Here is an 18867-nt window from a genome sequence, read left to right as displayed (position 1 = left end):
GTGTGAAAAGGAAGTTAACCATTTGTATCATTGTTGCTACCACTGTTGCACAACTGCATTAACTTTGATATAAAATGTATTATGTAAGGTATCAATGGAAAAGTTACAATTTGTCAAGTATGATTATCCTGGTTAAAACCATGCATCATCACTGTATCTGAAGTTATGAATATTAGCAAGGTATTTGTATCTTAAATGTGTTCGTTCTTGGTGTGACACCCACAAGGTCTCGCCAACCCATTGTGAATGAACTATTCAAGCTTGATGGACCATTAAGAATTAACTCTCCAGATAGCTCTTCCTGAGGACACCTCGGACAACAAGGAGCCAATGCAAAACATTTAAGGGCTTGTGATGTGGACATGTGACCTCGGACTCCATCTTTGTCAGTTACTTTCCATACACAGGGGCTATGGACTTTATTTGGGACAGTAAATTTCCAAGCACATGGCAGAGGATATAAAAGACACCTGAGAGATCTCCATTTTGCCTCATTCCTGCTCCAATTCTCTGGACTGTGGATTTACAATTAAAAGGAGTATTTTGAACAATGGACTGAGGATCTTTCAATCTTTTGGAAGTTACCAGGGTGACTTTTGCAAACCAGCAGTCTAGTCTATCACTGCTACACACCTGATTTAAGGATTTCACAATCATTTGTATGTATATGATCTATTAACCATTCATAACTCTATTTTATTCTTTATAATGTAACTTTAGTTAGTTTACGAAGGATTGGCTGACAGCATGATATTTGGGTAATATCTGAGATACATATCGGCGTGGGGGTAAGTGTCTGATCCTTTGGGATTAGTAGAACCTCACGTATGGTGAATTGGGTTTTCAGTAATCTCTCACTATAATAGACCTGTTTTTCTGGATGGGAGCCAAGGGCTGGAATGCTTAAAGGGGACTGTGTTAGGCTTCTGGTTAACCGGTGTGGTGCTACAGAAGCTCATTTGCTGCTAGTTTGGTGAATCTAATTATAGAATAAGCCACCAGTTGTGGGGATTGTCTGCTCTGTTTCTTGCAGTCTGCCCTGAGGTGGCATTCTCAGTCCATTCCAGGCACCCGGTCACAAGTGCCATTCAGGTATGAATACAGTGCAGACAATTACTGATCAATGATACAAGTTGCCTAAATATAAGCAGTTTGTTCTCTCTCTCTACACTCAGCACCCTCTTATTTTAAGCAAAAAGAATATATTATTCATTTATGCCATTTCCTCTCACATCCTGTCACATCCTGATTCCTTTAAGATGGGCAATCTGCTTAGGTTCTTCCATCAAGACAGGTTTATACATATGCTGCAATGTTTTTACCTCTGTTCTTTAGTTATCAGAATGCCTTCCATGCACCATCATACTTATTTCCGTAAATATGAACAAAGTATAAAACACTATCTTACCACCACTGATTCATTTGTTCTGTCTGCTCCAATATCTTGCCCTGACACACTTTGCTACAGATGGATGGATGGATAGACTCAGATAAATATAATCTATTCACAGTGGATTAGTTTCCATCAAAATATTCTGAACATCAGATACAATAAGTTTGGATGTTCTTTTCCCTCCCCAACACCAGGGCCAATTCTTTCATTTCAAATTCCTATCGCTTGGACAAATCTATTCCTGAAACACATCTCCCTCACCCTATCCACTACAGCCGCTATGTTTAGTAATATTACACTGGAGAATATGGAGAGCACTTTATCCTTGGTTCTGTCTTTTCATCTTATGCTAGTCAGTTTTAATAATGTCTCCTGTGCGCCACAGTCAGGGTCTGGAAGGATGTTGAGCTGTTGCGTTTGGTTTAAGGTCCAATACTATTAACATTTTATCTGAACTAGCATGTTCATTTCTACTCTACAAACTTTTTTCCTGTTAATAGTCACATAAGATGCAGCAAATGTAGTTTCGTGATATGTACATCCAACTATTTAGATGTGTTGGAGTTTTCCAAATGAATAATTTTTGCCTGTACACCTACACCACATGGCATTTAATTAGGAACGTGGTTCAGATTGCCCTTCACATGATCAACAAAGCATGTATACGAGAGGTTTGGCTAAACCAGGCACTTCCCCAGCTGGACTGGAAACCAGGACTGGCTATCAGGCATACCAAGCATTTACTGTTCTGTGCATAGGCGCTGAGTTTCTAATCTGCCGAGGGGTGCTCCCCTCTGGCTCCGCCCAAGGCCTGCCCCAACTCCACCCCTTTCCCCAGCCCTTGCCCTGCTTCTTCCCTGCCCAGTTCTGCCCCCTCCCGCAAGCGTGCTGCACCCTCACTCCTCCCCACTCCCCCCCCAGAACCTTCTGATGTCACGAAGCAGCTGATCTGTGGCAGGCAGGAGGTGCTGGGAGGGAGGGGGAGGCACTGATCGGTGGAGCCTGCCAGCGAGCAGGAGGCGCTGGGGGAGAGGGAGGTTCTGGTAGGTGGGCTGCCGGTGGGTGCTCAGCACCCACCATTTTTTCCCCATGGGTGCTCCAGTCCCAGAGCACCCATGGAATCGATGACTATAGTTGTGTGATGAAGAAAATCTACAGGCCAGTCTGGGAGGAAGATTGGCTAGTGGAAGGGCTCATAGGATCATTAGGAATGGAGCCTGCTGCTAAGAATGAGCCAGCAAGAGAAGCATATGGGAAGATAGAGGGCTTGCAGGAGCAGCTGGCAAAGAACAAGAGACAAATTCTTGGAGAAGGAAAAGCTGAAGAGACCTATATCTGGGATCTCTTGTGGGACACAAAGCAGCAATCAGTTAATGTGTCAGGTACCCTGCTTGAATGGTATGATGACACAGGTGCACTGGCTAGAGGAAATAGCGTTAGCACGAACAGCACAGAGGACATACAAAGGTGATGCATGGGGGGTGGGGCATGTGCAGTCATGTGCCCCCCCTCCCAATTTGCTGCTTGGCTTGTACTGAGCATGCTCAAGAACACTGCTGAAGCCGGCTGGCCTCACTCTGCCCCCCATCCCCCCAGCCACATATGCTATCGGCAGGCACTGGTCATCTCTGATCATGTGCATGAAAAGAGGGAAGGGGTTTATTCTTATCCATGAAAATCTGAAGTCTTATGATAAGAATCAACGCTTTACATTATTCAATCCAATTCCAGGCTTATCCTTCACTTCCTACCTACTTACATATTTTTAACGTGTCCCTGTTAAAGTCAATACACTAACTACAGTTTCTCACAGACTTTGGAATGCAACACATTGCAATACATCTGCGCATGCACACATACACGTCACCCATTAATCTAAGTTGGGGGTCACTTGCATAAAGTAAAAGAAAATCTGTAATATATACATATTAGATGGTTTTGCTGGAAAATAATGAAGAATAACTAAACTTAAGTGGATGTACAGCTCTGTAAAACCTGTTCTATAATCTTTTCAATTTTTGTTTTCATTTAAATTTGATATTCATCCTGATGTGATAAAATATTGTAATACTTTTTCAGCTTTAAAAGCAAACTCATAAAATCCACTTTTTTGATTACTTTAATAGGATTACTGAATTCTGCCAATGACTAATGAATATAATGCTTTGTAATTTTATATTTGATTCCACAGGTGTGATTTTAATGGATGTACTGCACAGGATCACTAAGCTGCTTGTACAGGAAAGTATTTAAAATTAATGTCCTTGGAAGTAATTTAAACAGAAAAGAGAACGCACTGGAGTTGTGAAAATAAACTCTCTAAAGTCAATCTTCCATATGCTGTACAAAAGAGCTGTGAAGACTGGCTATGCCTAACCCACAATAAAATTGTCATATGAAATACATGGTAGTGTAAATTGCAACAAATGCACATCTTTTGGTGTTTATAATTGTTTTACGGTGATGAAATTTAAAAAAAAAATTCTGTTCCTGAACTGAGAATTTTAAGCAACCAGCTAGAAGCATACTTTTAATTACACATGGGCTACATGCTAATTATCTACAATTAATAGGGTTCGCTCAATTTATCATGTTCTTGTGAAAGAGAGATTTGGGTGGTCAGAAATATATGAGGAAAACCATTTACAGTATCAGCTTTTCTTTTCTCTCTTTTTTTTTAAAAGGTATGCACACTGTAATTTGCATAGCAACAATTTTCTCTATCACTCAACATATTTTCATAGCTCTTCCACTGGTACAAAACACAAAACACAAGAAAAAACATGTTCCCATAAATGCAGAGCTTCAAAAATGATTAAGGCAATATTACCTGTAGAAGCTTCCACCTTGTGTTCAGGTCTTCCAGGCAGTTGAGATTATATGGAGAAAGCTGTATATCAGAGGAGGTGAACTGGTGAGCAAGGTCATTGACATGATTCACATTTTCTTTAATGGGTGCAATTTCTGCTCGGTAAACCTGTGTGAATGAAACAAACGGTATGTTTATAGAAACAATAATCTCCAAAGTTATGGTCTCCATTATTTGATAATTGACCATAAGGGAGATTCTGGCAATTTTTTAAAACTGAAAAATGTAGATTCAGGTCAACAGAAAACATTTTGAAAGTTTGTGTTGATTCCACTGAATTGTTTCAGACTGAGAAAACAAAACAAAAAACAACAACCCTCAACTAAATGTTTAGTTTTGATTTTTTTTGAATGAACATTTAAATGAAATGTTTTGAATTTTTTATTTGAAATTACTTTGTTTTGAATTTTACCTCCATTGTGTTTTTTAAATGATGAAAAACCCTTTAAAATGAAACTGTTTCATTCAACTGCAACCTACTATCTGTTTTTTCCCCTTAACACATTTTGGTTTAGCCAGAGAACTGTAAAATCAGTAATTCACACAGCTCTAGTTCTGAGCCCCAAACAGAAAGGAAGGAACATATTGATCATGAATATCTAAATTCTTTTTATATAGCAAGGCCTTTATTGTGCCTTCCAGGCACAACTTGCATTTGAGTAGTTGCATGTTAAGCAGGATCATCAAGGAAAATTTTGGCCAACTCAGCCAGATTTTCTCATAGGGCTCCCAAGGGAGCAGTCACTTTAGCAGCTGTTTCCTGACCCTTTAAATACATGTGACATTTGTGCCCTATTGTGCTGGGTCAGTATGTTTCAGCCTTAGACCTCTGGAGGCGATAGTGCTGCCGGTGATACCAACACGGAGCAACTAGACACATAGGGGGGAAATTCTGGCCACACTGAAGTCAATGGCAAAACTCCCACTGACTTCAACAGAGCCATGATTTCATCCAATGTGCCTGGAGCATGTATATGAATGAAAGGGGATTAGGAGAAAGGGCTTCATCCTCTTCCACGTGGATGCAGGGCCAGCCACAATGTGGCCCTTAATATTTTGTAGTGAATTGTAAATTTCTTTTTAAAAAAATAAAGCTTACATCACCTGAAAGAACTGTGCATAACAATATTATTATGTTAATAATTTCATTAAATGCTTTTAAAAGTCATCTATATCAGTGATTCTAAAGCTGGTCCGCCGCTTGTTCAGGAAAAGCCCCTTGCGAGCAGGGCTAGTTTGTTTACCTGCCGTGTCCGCAGGTTCGGCTGATCGCGGCTCCCACTGGCCGCAGTTCACCACTCCAGGCCAATGGGGGCTGCGGGAAGCGGCATGGGATGCGATGGCCACCCTTCCCGCAGCCCCCATTGGCCTAGAGCGGCGAACCGCGATCAGTGGGAGCCACGATCGGCCGAACATACGGACACGGCAGGTAAATAAACCAGCCCGGCCCGCAAGGGGCTTTCCCTGAACAAGCAGCGGACCGGCTTTAGAACCACTGATCTATATCACTGCAAAACAAAGAAACCAAAAACCTTCCAACTGACTTTATTTCAAACCAGGCAATAACAATTTGAGGAAGCTCCTACAATGCATCTCTATACATTCTCAAAGTGCTGCTACGTTGACCTCACATACAAAACATCATGACAATCTGTTGTGGAGAGGTATTTCTGTGCAGATCTTTGACCTGTTACAGTGTTTCATATCTGTATTTACTAAGGAGACATTTAGGGAACTTTAACATGATATTGGTACATTTTGACACAGTGTGAGTCACTTCTAAGATTACAAATTCTGTCATTTTCAGGTGCACTTTGGATAATGTGATGTCTGTGCACAAGGGCAGGATAATGTCCTTGGAATATTAGCCTTGCCTTCTGTCTCTGAGTATGTGCATTTTGCTATATAAACCATATGGTAGAACATCAGAGTTACAAACTCCTCAGGAATGGAGGTTGTTTGTAACTTTGAAATGTTCATAACTCTAAACAAAATGTAATTGTGGTTCTTTCAAAAGTTTATAACTGAACATTGACTTCAGACAGCTTTGAAACTTTACTATGTAGAAGAAAAATGCTGCCTTTAATTTAAATGAAACAAGCCCAGAAAAAAATGTCCTTACCTTGTCAAATCTTTTTTTAAACTTTCCCTTTATTATTTTCGGTAGTTTTCATTTAACACAGTACTGTACTATATTTGCCTTTTGGGGTGGGGGGTGTCTCTGCTGCTGCCTGATTGCATACTTCAAGTTTCAAATGAGGTATGTGGTTGACTGGTCAGTTCATAACTCTGGAGTTCATAGCTCTGAGGTTTTATTGTATATGATCTGTAACTTATTTTGGACAATTAAACTATTGAAATGACCTCCTAGAAATTTCTTTACCAGAATTAGCTGTGAACATTATTCCATGAATAACCAATATCTGACTGAAACTTGAGAGTGCTTACAGCTTAACATTACTCAGACTTTCTCAGGCACTTGAAAGGTTAAATGTCACTAACTGACAATAGGGTATAGATCTCCTAAATATTGTCCATGACTCTCAATCAAAAGCTAGATTCTGACTCAATTAATTATAATACCTCACATGACTTCAATAAGATTCATATGCTTATGAGTTAGCAGGACTGAATTTAACAGATAAATTTAAGTGGTTAGTTAATGCCTCTCTCCTTCCCCCCAGCATATAGTGAAATGTTCTTTAATGGCCCACTGAAACAAACATGAAAAACATACTGATTTCAAACAATGTTTATTCTGAAACGCAAGCAAGGAGACTGATTTAAGTGCCCTGAAAGCAAAAATCACGCTAAATTATACGCAAGGAATGTTATTCACCTCACCCTTTCACAAGTCTGACATCAGTGAAACTCCATTGAGCTCATTGGAGTTACTCCTGATTTATATTTTATTGTTAGTTGAGAGAATCTGGCTTACGATGTGGAGATGAGGGCAGAATTTGGCAGTTGCAGTCAGATCTTGCAAAAGCTTCCATATGTACTTAAGTTAAGCATGTGAAGAAAAAAAATGAGGCCAGTAAGATTTTGAGTAAAATACAGGCATATGTCTTTGCAGGATTAGGGTCTTAGTGAATATAGATATGCAGAGTGAATATTGGCATATATATTATTTCATGTGCAGTAAATTATATGTAACTATCTTACCTTTCATTTATTTACTGATAAAAATAGTCCATATAATATTTCATATGTGAAATATTCTTTAAATAAATACCCCATCCCACCCTCATCCAGAAAATAAATTCAGCGCTAGCAACTTGATATCTTGAGAAATATCAATTGAGTATGTGGAAGGGAGAAAAAAAAAGTTTGATTAAAAAAAACTTTCAGTTTCAAACATCCCTGGGGAAATATTACAATAAACTATGGAAATCAGGAAAGAAAAAAAACCCCTCTGAAGTATATCCTTTCAAAACTTCAGAGGTTCAAGACAATATACTATGAGCTAATGCCATGCTATGTTCATGCACTCAGGAAGATGCTTTATTTGCTTTGCATGTATTAATATATCTACATCAAAACAGCTACAGATTTCATTTTCTACTTTTATTTGCAGAATTCAAATGTTTTTTTCATTGTTCACTGGACTGAACTTATAACTCCCTCCCCCCACCCCCTCCATTTCACTACTCTACAAATAAAATTCAGGCCAATTCACTGACCAAACAGAAAAGAGAAATAGGGTGAATGGAAGTATGGGCACATAATTCAAATAAGCGCTTCTATTTCCAGTTTGTTAATACTGATTTAATACACAACTTGGAAAAAAGAAGATTCTGTTCTCCTGCCAACATGTTCCAGACATCCCTTGGTAAGTGACTAAAAGTCATCGTTTGAAAACTAGCAATCGTATAAGCCATTTTATTCTTAAATCCTTGTAGACATATTTGGGCCTTCCAAATTACATTGATTATAGTGAAAAATTCCACCTTTTAGCCAAACCTCTGGTCAGCCAATTCAACTGTGTTTCTCCTATTCCATTCAGTTATATGGAGTTCTAATGTTGGTTACTGGGAATAAGTTACAAACTTCAGTTAGGACAGAAAAATAGAACTGACCATTTTAATTGTTCAGGACTGAATTAAATGGGAAATCTAGATTATTGACTCTCAATTTGTAAAAGCAGCAAAGAATCCTGTGGCACCTTATAGACTAACAGATGTTTTGCAGCATGAGCTTTCGTGGGTGAATACCCACTTCTTTGGATGTTCTTTTTTGTGTCAAACTCTGAGGTGAACTCAGCTCTTACCACATCCATTATAGTCAATTCAGCATTTCTCATGACAAAAAACATACCTAACCAATCTAACATCATAGAAAAGCCCAATAATCATTTTAATGGATGTCCTATGTATGTAGAAATTTATATTGACAAAGCATATGAAAATTCTCATAGGTGACCTTTTTGCAAAAAGCAAGACTTAGTAAATTAAGTCTAATTTACTTAATAAATAAGTAGATAATAGTCCACATAAAGTTTGCACATGTACAAACTAAGGACAAACCTTTGAACTCTGTAGTCTTTGTAATCTTTTTTTCCAGTTAATCTTATGTATATGTTTATGCAGCATTAAAAATATTTGTTGAAAAACATCAGCACCCTAAATTGCCTTTAGATTCCCTGGGGCATAAGGACTTGATCCTGCACTATTGAAGACAATGGTATTTTTGCCATTATATTTAACGGAAGAAGGATCAGACCTTAACTGAAGACAGTAGTTCAGGCAAACCACTTAAGCATATTCTTAACTTTAACCATGTGCTTAAATCTCAACTTGACTTGAGAACATGTTTCAGTGCTTTGCTGACCTGGGGCATAACTGAATAAGTTCAGATATTTAGATACTGGTCTTTATTTCTATATGTGCAAAATTGCACTTGTAATTATTTGCCTCTAAAATTGGCTCAGAAATATTGGGCCCAATGGAAAGTGACATAGATGGTCACATTGGGTTTTTCTAGATTAAGAAGAGGCTGAGGAAATGTTGTGATTAGCTAGTATGTGTTTTTGACCTAACCATGACCTCTTATTCTTATCTAGACAAACCAGTTGATAAGATGAAATAAGTGTAAGAAAGTGTTTTTTCTACATGTTGAAAGAGCTGAAGTGTGAATGTGTAGCAGGAAAAGCAACCAAGGCATAACGAGGTTGTAGAATGGCCTAAGATATGGCATATCTACACCCTTCCTCCCTGCACACAATTTATTTTATATTTCACCCTTCTAATAGTTGCTTTTCCTGCTACAACCTCATTCTTCTGCATGTGAATTACACTGATTTATGCTTACTTATGCTGATTTTCCAATATGTCCCTCTGAGTTCAATTATTAATGTTGTATTTTTATTAAAATTTCTATTAACTTGTTACACACACAGCAACTCAAAACAAAAACAAAAAAAATCTTATTCAATGATCTATTGATATATAATTAATCCAAATAATTTTACAAATAAAAAACCAAGAGAAAAAAAGAAAAGTTTGTCCAAATTAAGATCTGAACTCCATAGGACATTGTATTTTTTAAAAGTTAGCTATTTAAAAGACCAAGTTAAGCAAGATACATTATTAGTGATAACTTGTCTACTTCTCCTAGAGTACATAAACCCACAACTATGGGCTTGACTATGCTACAGACTCTACAGACTGAAGCTGTGATATTGTAGCACCACAGTGTAGACACTTTCTATATTGAAAGGAGGATTTATTTTTTGCCTCTGTAATTAATCCCCCCCATTGAGAAGCAGAAGCTAAGTCGATGTAAGAATTCTTCCACTGACCCAATGGTGTCTATGCTGGGACATAGATCAGCCTAAGTACATCTCAGAGGGGTAGCTAGGTTAACCTAAATTTTAAGCATAGACCAGGTCTGAGATATTTTAGCTGTGGAGTGAGAGGAAGTTAGCTCTAATTCTGTTTTGTTTTAAGGAATTATTTTAATTATTTGTCTTTTTTGTATTGGAACTACTTATATAACTATCACATTTACATCTATAGGCTGATGAACACATCCTCTCTCCAAATTTGGTTTCCTTTACTTATAAAATGTTTATAATCAGCTACAACATACTTCAAAGAGAAACCCAATAAAAAAATTAACTTGACATAGATTTAACGGACCTTCAGCTTGGAAGCCTCAGTATGATGGAAGTTGATATAATTGTGATTGCACTTTGAATTATCAATTCCCTTCAGTTTTCTCATGCCTTCATATTTCTTTCATTTACTATTTCCCCTTTAATTAAAAAAAAGGCAGGGTACATATTTTTACAGAAGAAAGATTTAAAGAATTGTAACAAGTTCCTTGTTAAAAAAACAACAACAACAAAATACCAAACTAAAGGCCCTCTGTCATACATATACACATACTTAGCAGTATTACACAAATAGTCCCAACGAAATCAATGAAACTACTCAAGATGTAAATTACTCCTCAATGTGAGCAAGTTATTTTCATTATGAATGGAGAGCTGGCTGTATTTTAAAGAAGCCTTATTGAAGGTGCCCGAACAAACCATCCCGATGTGCAGAAAGAACAGCAAATATTGCAGGGGACCAGCTTGGCTTAACAGAGAAATCTTCTATGAGCTTAAACACAAAAAGGAAGCTTAAAAGATGTGGAAACTTGGACAGATGACTAGAGAGGAGTATAAAAATATTCCTTGAGAATGCAAGGGTGTAATCAGGAAGGCCAAAGCACAATTGGAGTTGCATCTAGCAAGGGATGTGAAGGTTAACAAGAACAGTTTCTACAGGTGTGTTAGCAACAAGAAGGTGGTCAGGGAAAGTGTGGGACCCTTACTGAATGGAGGAGGCAACCTAGTGACAGGTGATGTGGAAAATCTGAAATATTCAATGCTTTTTTTGCCTCAGTCTCCAGACAAGATCAGCTCCAAGACTGCTGAACTGGGCAGCACAGTATGGGGAGGAGGTGAGCAGCCTTCAGTGCTGAAAGAACAGATTAAGGACTATTTAGAAAAGCTGGACATGCACAAGTCCATGGGGCTGAATGCAAAGCATCCCAGATGCTGAGGGAGTTGGCTGATGTGATGGCCGAATCACAGAATATCAGAGTTGGAAGGGACCTCAGGAGGTCATCCAACTCCCTGCTCAAAGCAGGACCAATCCCCAACTAAATCATCCCACCCAGGACTTTGTCAAGCCTGACCTTAAAAACCTCTAAGGAAGGAGATTCCACCACCTCCCTATGCAACCCATTCCAGTGCTTCACCACCCTCCTAGAGAAAAAGTTTTTCTAATATCCAACCTAAACCTCCCCCACTGCAACGTGAGACTATTACTCCTTGTTCTGTCATCTGCTACCACTGAGAACAGTCTAGATTCATCCTCTTTGGAACCCCCATCAGGTAGTTGAAAGCAGCTATCAAATCCCCCCTCATTCTTCTCTTCTGCAGACTAAACAATCCCAATTCCCTCAACCTCTCCTTATAAGCTCCAAGCTCAGTTCCTTAATCATTTTTGTTGCCATCTGGGACTCTTTCCAATTTTTCCACATCCTTCTTGTAGTATGGGGCTCAAAACTGGACACAGTACTCCAGATGAGGCCTCACCAATGTCAAATAGAGGGGAATGATCACGTCCCTCGATCTGCTGGCAATGTCCCTACTTATACAGCCCAAAATGCTGTTAGCCTTCTTGGCAACAAGGGCACACTGTCTACTCATATCCAGCTTCTCGTTCACTGCAACCCCAAGGCCCTTTTCTTCCGAACTGCCGCTTAGCCAGTCAGTTCCCAGCCTGTAGCAGTGCATGGGATTCTTCTGTTGTAAGTGCAGGACTCTGCACTTGTCCTTGTTGAACCTCATCAGATTTCTTTTGGCCCAATCCTCTAATTTGTCTAGGTCCCTCTGTATGCTATCCCTACCTCCAGCGTGTCTACCATTCCTCCCAGTTTAGTGTCATCTGAAAACTTGCGGAGGGTGTAGTCAACGCCATCCTCCAGATCATTAATGAAGATATTGAACAAAACAGGCCCCAGGATCGACCTCTGGGGCACTCCACTTGATACGGCTGCCAACTAGACAAGGAGCCATTGATTACTACCCGTTGAGCCTGACAATCTAGCCAGCTTTCTATCCACCTTGTAGTCCATTCATCCAGCACATACTTCTTTAACGTGCCCGCAAGAATACTGTGGGAGACCGTATCAAAAGCGTTGCTAAAGTCAAGGAATAACATATCCACTGCTTTCCCCTCATCTGCAGAGCCAGTTACCTCGTCATAGAAGGCAATTAGGTTAGTCAGGCATGACTTGCCCTTAGTGAATCCATGCTGACTGTTCCTGATCACTTTCGTCTTCTCTAAGTGCGTCAGAATTGATTCCTTGAGGACCTGCTCCATGATTTTTCCAGGGACTGAGGTAAGGCTGACTGGCCTGTAGTTTCCCGATCCTCCTCCTTCCCTTTTTTAAAGATGGGCACTACATTAGCCTTTTTTCAGGGACCTCCCCCAATTGCCATGAGTTTTCAAAGATAATGGCCAATGGCTCTGCAATCCCATCTGCCAACTCCTTTAGTACCCTCGGATGCAGTGCATCTGGCCCCATGGACTTGTGCTCATTCAGCTTTTCTAAATGGTCCTAAACCACATCTTTCTCCACAGAGAGCTGGTCACATCCTCCCCATGCTGAGCTGCCCAGCGCTGTAGTCTGGGAGCTGACCTTGTTTGTGAAGACAGAGGAAAAAAAGCATTGAGTACATTAGCTTTTTCCACATCCTCTGTCACTAGGTTGCCTCCCTCATTCAGTAAGGGGCCCAGACTTTCCTTGACCTTCTTCTTGTTGCTAACATACCTGAAAAAACCTTTCTTGTTACTCTTAACATCTCTTGCTAGTTGCAACTCCAAGTGTGATTTGGCTTTCCTGATTTCACTCCTGCATGCCTGAGCAATATTTTTATACTCCTCCCTGGTCATTCGTCCAAGCTTCCACTTCTTGTACACTTCTTTTTTGTGTTTAAGATCAGCAAGGATTTCACTGTTAAGCCACGCTGGTCGCCTGCCATATTTAGTATTCTTTCTACACATCAGGATAGTTTGTTCCTGCAACCTCAATAAAGATTCTTTAAAATAGAGACAGTTCTCCTGGACTCTTTTCCCCCTCATTCTTCTCCCAGGGGATCCTGCCCATCAGTTCCCTGAGGGAGTCAAAGTCTGCTTTTCTGAAGTCCAGGGTCTGTATTCTGCTGCTCTCCTTTCTTCCTTGTGTCAGGATCCTGAACTCGTCCATCTCATGGTCACTGCCTCCCAGGTTCCCATCCACTTTTGCTTCCCCTACTATTTCTTCCCTGTTTGTGAGCAGCAGGTCAAGAAGAGTTGGTTCCTCCAGCACTTGCACCAGGAAATTGTCCCCTACACTTTCCAAAAACTTCCTGGATTGTCTGTGCACTGCTGTATTGCTCTCCCAGCAGATATCGGGGTGATTCAAGTCTGCCATGAGAACCAGGGCCTATGATCTAGTAACTTCTGTTAGTTGCTGGAAGAAAGACTCGTCCACGTCATCCCCTGGTTTGGTGGTCTAAAGCAGACTCCCACCACGACATCACCCTTGTTGCTCACACTTCTAAACTTAATCCAGAGACTCTTAGGTTTTTCAGCAGTTTCATACCCGTGCTCTGAGGAGTCATACCGCTCTCTTACATACAATGCAACTCCCCCACCTTTTCTGCCCTGCCTGTCCTTCCTGAACAGTTTATATCCATCCATGACAGTACTCCAGTCATGTGAGTTATCCCACCAAGTCTCTGTTATTCCAATCACATCATAATTCCTTGACTGTGCTCGGACTTCCAGTTCTCCCTGCTTGTTTACCAGGCTTCTTGCATTTGTGTATAAGCACTTAAGATAACCCACTGATCATACTGCTTTCTCAGTATGAGGCAGGAGTCCTCCCCTCTTGTGCTCTCCTGCTTGTGTTTCCTCCCAGTATCCCACTTCCCCACTTACCTCAGGCCTTTGGTCTCCTTCCCTTGGTGAACCTAGTTTAAAGCCCTCCTCACTAGGTTAGCTTGTGAAGATGCTCTTCCCTCTCTTTGTTAGGTGGAGCCTGGCTCTACCTAGCACTCCTCCTGTTTGGAACACCATCCCAGGGTCAAAGAATCCAAAGCCTTCTCTCCAACACCACTTGCGTAGCCATTTGTTGACTTCCACGATTTGACGGTCTCTACCTTGGCCTTTTCCTTCCACAGAGTCATTGGCCATTATCTTTGAAAACTTGTGGTGATCCGGGGAGGTCCCAGGTGATTGGAAAAAGGCAAATATAGTGCCCATCTATAAAAAAGGCAAGAAGGAGAATCCGGAGGACTACAGAACAGTTAATCTCACCTTAGTACGTGGAAAGTCATGGAGCAGGTCCTCAAGGAATCCATTTTGAAGCTCTTGGAAGAGAGGAAGGTGATCAGGAACAGTCAACATGGATTCATCAAGAGCAAGTCATGCCTGACTAACCTGATTGCCTTCTATGATGAGATAACTGGCTCTGTGGATATGGGAAAAGCAGTGGACGTGTTATTCCTTGACTTTAGCGAAGCTTTTAATATGGTCTTCCACAGTATTCTTGCCAGCAAGTTAAAGAAGTATGGATTGGATGAATGGACTACAAGGTGAATAGAAAGCTGGCTCGATTTTCAGGCTCAATGGGTATTGATCAATGGCTCAATGTCTAGTTGGCAGCTGATATCAAGTGGAGTCCCCCAAGGGTCGGTCCTGGGGCCGGTTTTGTTCAAAATCTTCATGAATTATCTGGATGATGAGATGGATTGCACCCTCAGCATGTTCACGGATGACACTAAGCTGGTGGGGGTAGATATGCTGGAGGGTAGGGATAAGGTCCAGAGTGACCTAGACAAATTAGAGGATCAGGCAAAAAGAAATCTGATGAGTTTCAACAAGGACAAGTGCAGAGTCCTGCACTTAGGACGGAAGAATCTCATGCACTGCTACAGGATGGGGACTGACTGGCTAAGCGGCAGTTCTGCAGAAAAGGACCTGGGGATTACAGTGGACGAGAAGCTGGATATGAGTCAACAGTGTGCCCTAGTTGCCAAGAAGGCTAACAGCATATTGGGATGCATTAGTAGGGGCATTGCCAGCAGATTGAGTGAAGTGATCATTCCCCTTTATTCGGCACTGGTGAGGCCACATCTGGATTAGTGTGTCCAGTTTTGGCCCCTCACTACAGAAAAGATGTGGACAAATTGGAGAGAGTCCAGCGGAGGGCAACAAAAATTATCAGGGGGCTGGAGCACATGACTTATGAGGAGAGGCTAAGTGAACTGGGCTTATTTAGATTGCAGATGAGAAGAGTGAGGGAGGGATTTGATAGCAGCCTTCAACTACCTGAAGGTGGAGTTACAAAGAGGATGGAGCTCGGCTGTTCTCAGTTGTGGCCGATGACAGAACAAGGAGCAATGGTCTCAAGTTGCAGTGCAGGAGGTCTAGGCTGGATATTAGGAAACACTATTTCACTAGGAGGGTGGTGAAGCACTGCAATGGGTTACCAAGGAAGGTTGTAGAATCTCTTTCAACCCTAATCTTTTATGATTCTTCTATGATAATAGCCTTATGAAACTACAATTTGAACTGTTTTTGAAAACTCCTTGAGAAGTCAGCAAGCATGTCTGGGTGGGGGTGGGGGGGGTAAAGGAGGGGGAGGTGGGTCTCAGAGTGTGGGCTCCAACCAGAGCCAAAATCTCTACACTGCAATATTTAGCCCTGCAGCTTGAGCTCCCAGGAACCCGAGTCAGCTCTGAGACTTGATGCCATGGTTTTTCCCCCACAGTATAGATGCATCAAAAGACACACAGGTGATGCTGCCTAACCACATATTGGAACCAAGTACTTGAAATCTATGGTACCTTGCAGGGTCTAGCTAGCACAAAATGTAATTTATATGTTAAACACAATGAGCCATAAGTTCCCCTTCTACCAAAAACAACACAGAAGAGGAAAACTTAGTCAAAAATATCTGCAGTTTAAAAGGTCAGTTTTGTAACAGCATCACACTATCAATGCAGGATAAGTGTTGCTATCATGTATATCATCCAGATAAGATGACAAGAATCTGCAAGTGAAGCTACCAAAACCTTGCAGATTTCTGGCCATACAATGCCATTATCAACACACAGCTCTGGGCTTTCTGCCAAGCAGAGGAAGCATACAGTAGCTGGTTTCTTTGTCATGAGACTATTGGTTCCCCACCAGTAGTTACTTCTGTGTAACCTCTCTGACAGGATGACTAACATAGGTTAATGCTAAAATGGCTAATGCCTGTTCAGCATTAAAAATACTGAAAAAAATCAGCCAGCTCTATGACATTTTTCAAAGGCAACATAGCCTGTTTCCTGAATCAAAGCTCTTTATAAATGACCACACAATTGTTAAGCAGTTAGATATGAGACTGCAACCAATGCTTCTGGTTGTCTCTCTGGCTCCCTGAAATAGGAGGTGCCAGCAGCTAAATGGCACTTCTGGCTACAGTTAACAAAACAACTTATCTATTCTGTATGTCATACAATGAGAGCTCAATACTGATTCCACATGTGTGGGTATGAATCTTTCAAAGTCAAAAACACTTCATTAAGTTTATAGAAGATTATAGTTTTGTATTTGTATAGTGCCTTTAATCCAAAGGATCCCAAAGCACTTTAGAAACTCAACACCTGTATACACAAACTGGACAAAGAAATCATCCACTGCAGCCATCTTTGGGGGTGAAATACAACAGTGGCTTAACATTGCACAACATTTCTATGTGATACCTTCGGACAGGAAGGTAAAAGAACTGTAAATACAGGGAGAATTATAGTAGTTTGAGTACAACATGGGTGATTTGGAATACAGATGGGACACTAAGATTAGCACCACTATTCTGGGCTAGAATACCACTAATCGCTGCAAATGGCTAGGACTATGATTTTACATTTCACCTGAAGGATGGTGCTTCTAGCAACACAGCACTCACCACTGATCAACAGCATGCATCATTCTGCAGTACTGAAAGTGCAACTTACTAAAACACCAACACTGTACTTCCTACAGATCGCTAAGAAGAGATCCAATTATTTGTTTTTCCTTGGAAATTTCCCATCCAAGTACTGACCTAGTCAAACCCTGCTTCAGTCTTAGGTATGTTTACATATCTTTTGTGTCATCAGTATGATGTTTCTAGTCCTGGCTACAATGTACTAGGTATGTTCCTGCTGTTTGGAAAGGATGATCACTGCCCTGAGGAGCTCACAGTCTAAAAACTGATAAACACGCAAGCAGATGGAGCTGTAGGGAAGAAGGGAGTAAGACATACAGTTATGTTAAACACACTCACACATATTTAAAATAGGACAAGTAAATTACATCCAAATTACCCCTCAAACTTGCCATTGCCTATCACCATACCAGATATCTGAATCAAGCCCTGAGTGTTGCGTACATTTGTAACAAGATAATGCTGTGGGCTGGAGTACAGACAATGAATCTCACCTTTATGATGGTACTACACATTGTCAGTGTATCTGCAAGATGTTATATGTCACTTTGCAAATCCCATGCTTTTCTTGCAGATTAAATTGCTTTTGCTTTGACTATCTCCTTGAAAACAAGTGAGCGGCTTGCCAAATATTTTTCCATAAAAACAAACCTTTCAATAAAAATCCCACAATTTGTTTAAAAATGAACACAGTTTTTGAAAATGTCTCTTTCCCCCATTGCCACTATTTTTCAATGTGCTGTGTTCTGTTTCATTTTAATTAGCGGTCCCTAAAATATGGAAGAACACTGCACTCTTCTCTGGAACATTGCCCAACGTTCAGCAGGCAGTCAAATATAAAGACCTAGATCCACCAAAGGGAGTTGGCATTTATTGACTGCATGAAAAGGATATTTTTGTCCATGTTTTATGAATGAGTTTTTTGAAATTTGAAAAGAAATTCATGAGTCACTTGGGTGGGAGTGGAAATAAATAGTAAATGAGCTTATTTCAATAAGAACAGACTCTTTACATACTTGCCAGCTTTGGGGAGCTTCCATCATGAAGCCCTTGACTGGAAATGCAGGAAGTAATAGTAACTATACAATTCATATTTTCAATTTCTTAACCCCTCTTTCCCCCAGCCACATGTGTATCAACGCGATAACAAGTCAAATACAGCGTTCATGAATCCAACTCAAATTATACAGTCAAGTCGCATTGTAACTTTTGATCCACTAGTGTTAGTGGAATTGTGTGGCTAAATCCCCATGCCACTTTGAAAATATATGCTGAAGAGGAAGCTATGGCATCTTCTCCAAGGAATGCTTGTTCCTCACATGCAGAGCTATATTAAAATAAAATGTTACCCTTGATACATATTGAAAGGATCATTTTTTCTGCTATCTTGTATTGTCAATGCTATGTCAAAATTGTTTGCCTCTTATTATTTTAGGCACCAATTCAGGAAAGCATACTTCAGGACAACACTCATAATGTGCTTATGTGCTACCCCGAATAGGGATGCTTAAGCGCTTTCTCAAAGTAGGGACCCAAATATTCAATTCTGCGGTTGGCGTGCAACTATCATACCTTTTGAACATCA

The 18867-nt window shown here is 40.5% G+C and overlaps 1 protein-coding gene across 23 annotated transcripts in view; it reads right to left on the bottom strand.

Moving 5' to 3' along the window:
- The window catches only part of DMD (dystrophin), a 2044659-nt gene that overhangs the window by 235630 nt on the left and 1790162 nt on the right, over positions 1-18867 (bottom strand). For all 23 annotated transcript variants that reach the window (XM_044996713.1, XM_044997415.1, XM_045002732.1 and 20 more), the window contains one exon: positions 4224-4370. In XM_044996713.1, coding sequence (XP_044852648.1) covers positions 4224-4370 — 147 coding nt within the window. The remainder of the gene's footprint in view (positions 1-4223; positions 4371-18867) is intronic.

Source organism: Mauremys mutica, chromosome 1 (assembly GCF_020497125.1).
Source record: "Mauremys mutica isolate MM-2020 ecotype Southern chromosome 1, ASM2049712v1, whole genome shotgun sequence".
In the NCBI taxonomy this organism is placed as follows: Eukaryota; Metazoa; Chordata; order Testudines; family Geoemydidae; genus Mauremys; species Mauremys mutica.
The sequence above is the reverse complement of the archived record's forward strand: the minus strand, read 5'-3'. Positions and strand labels throughout refer to the sequence as shown.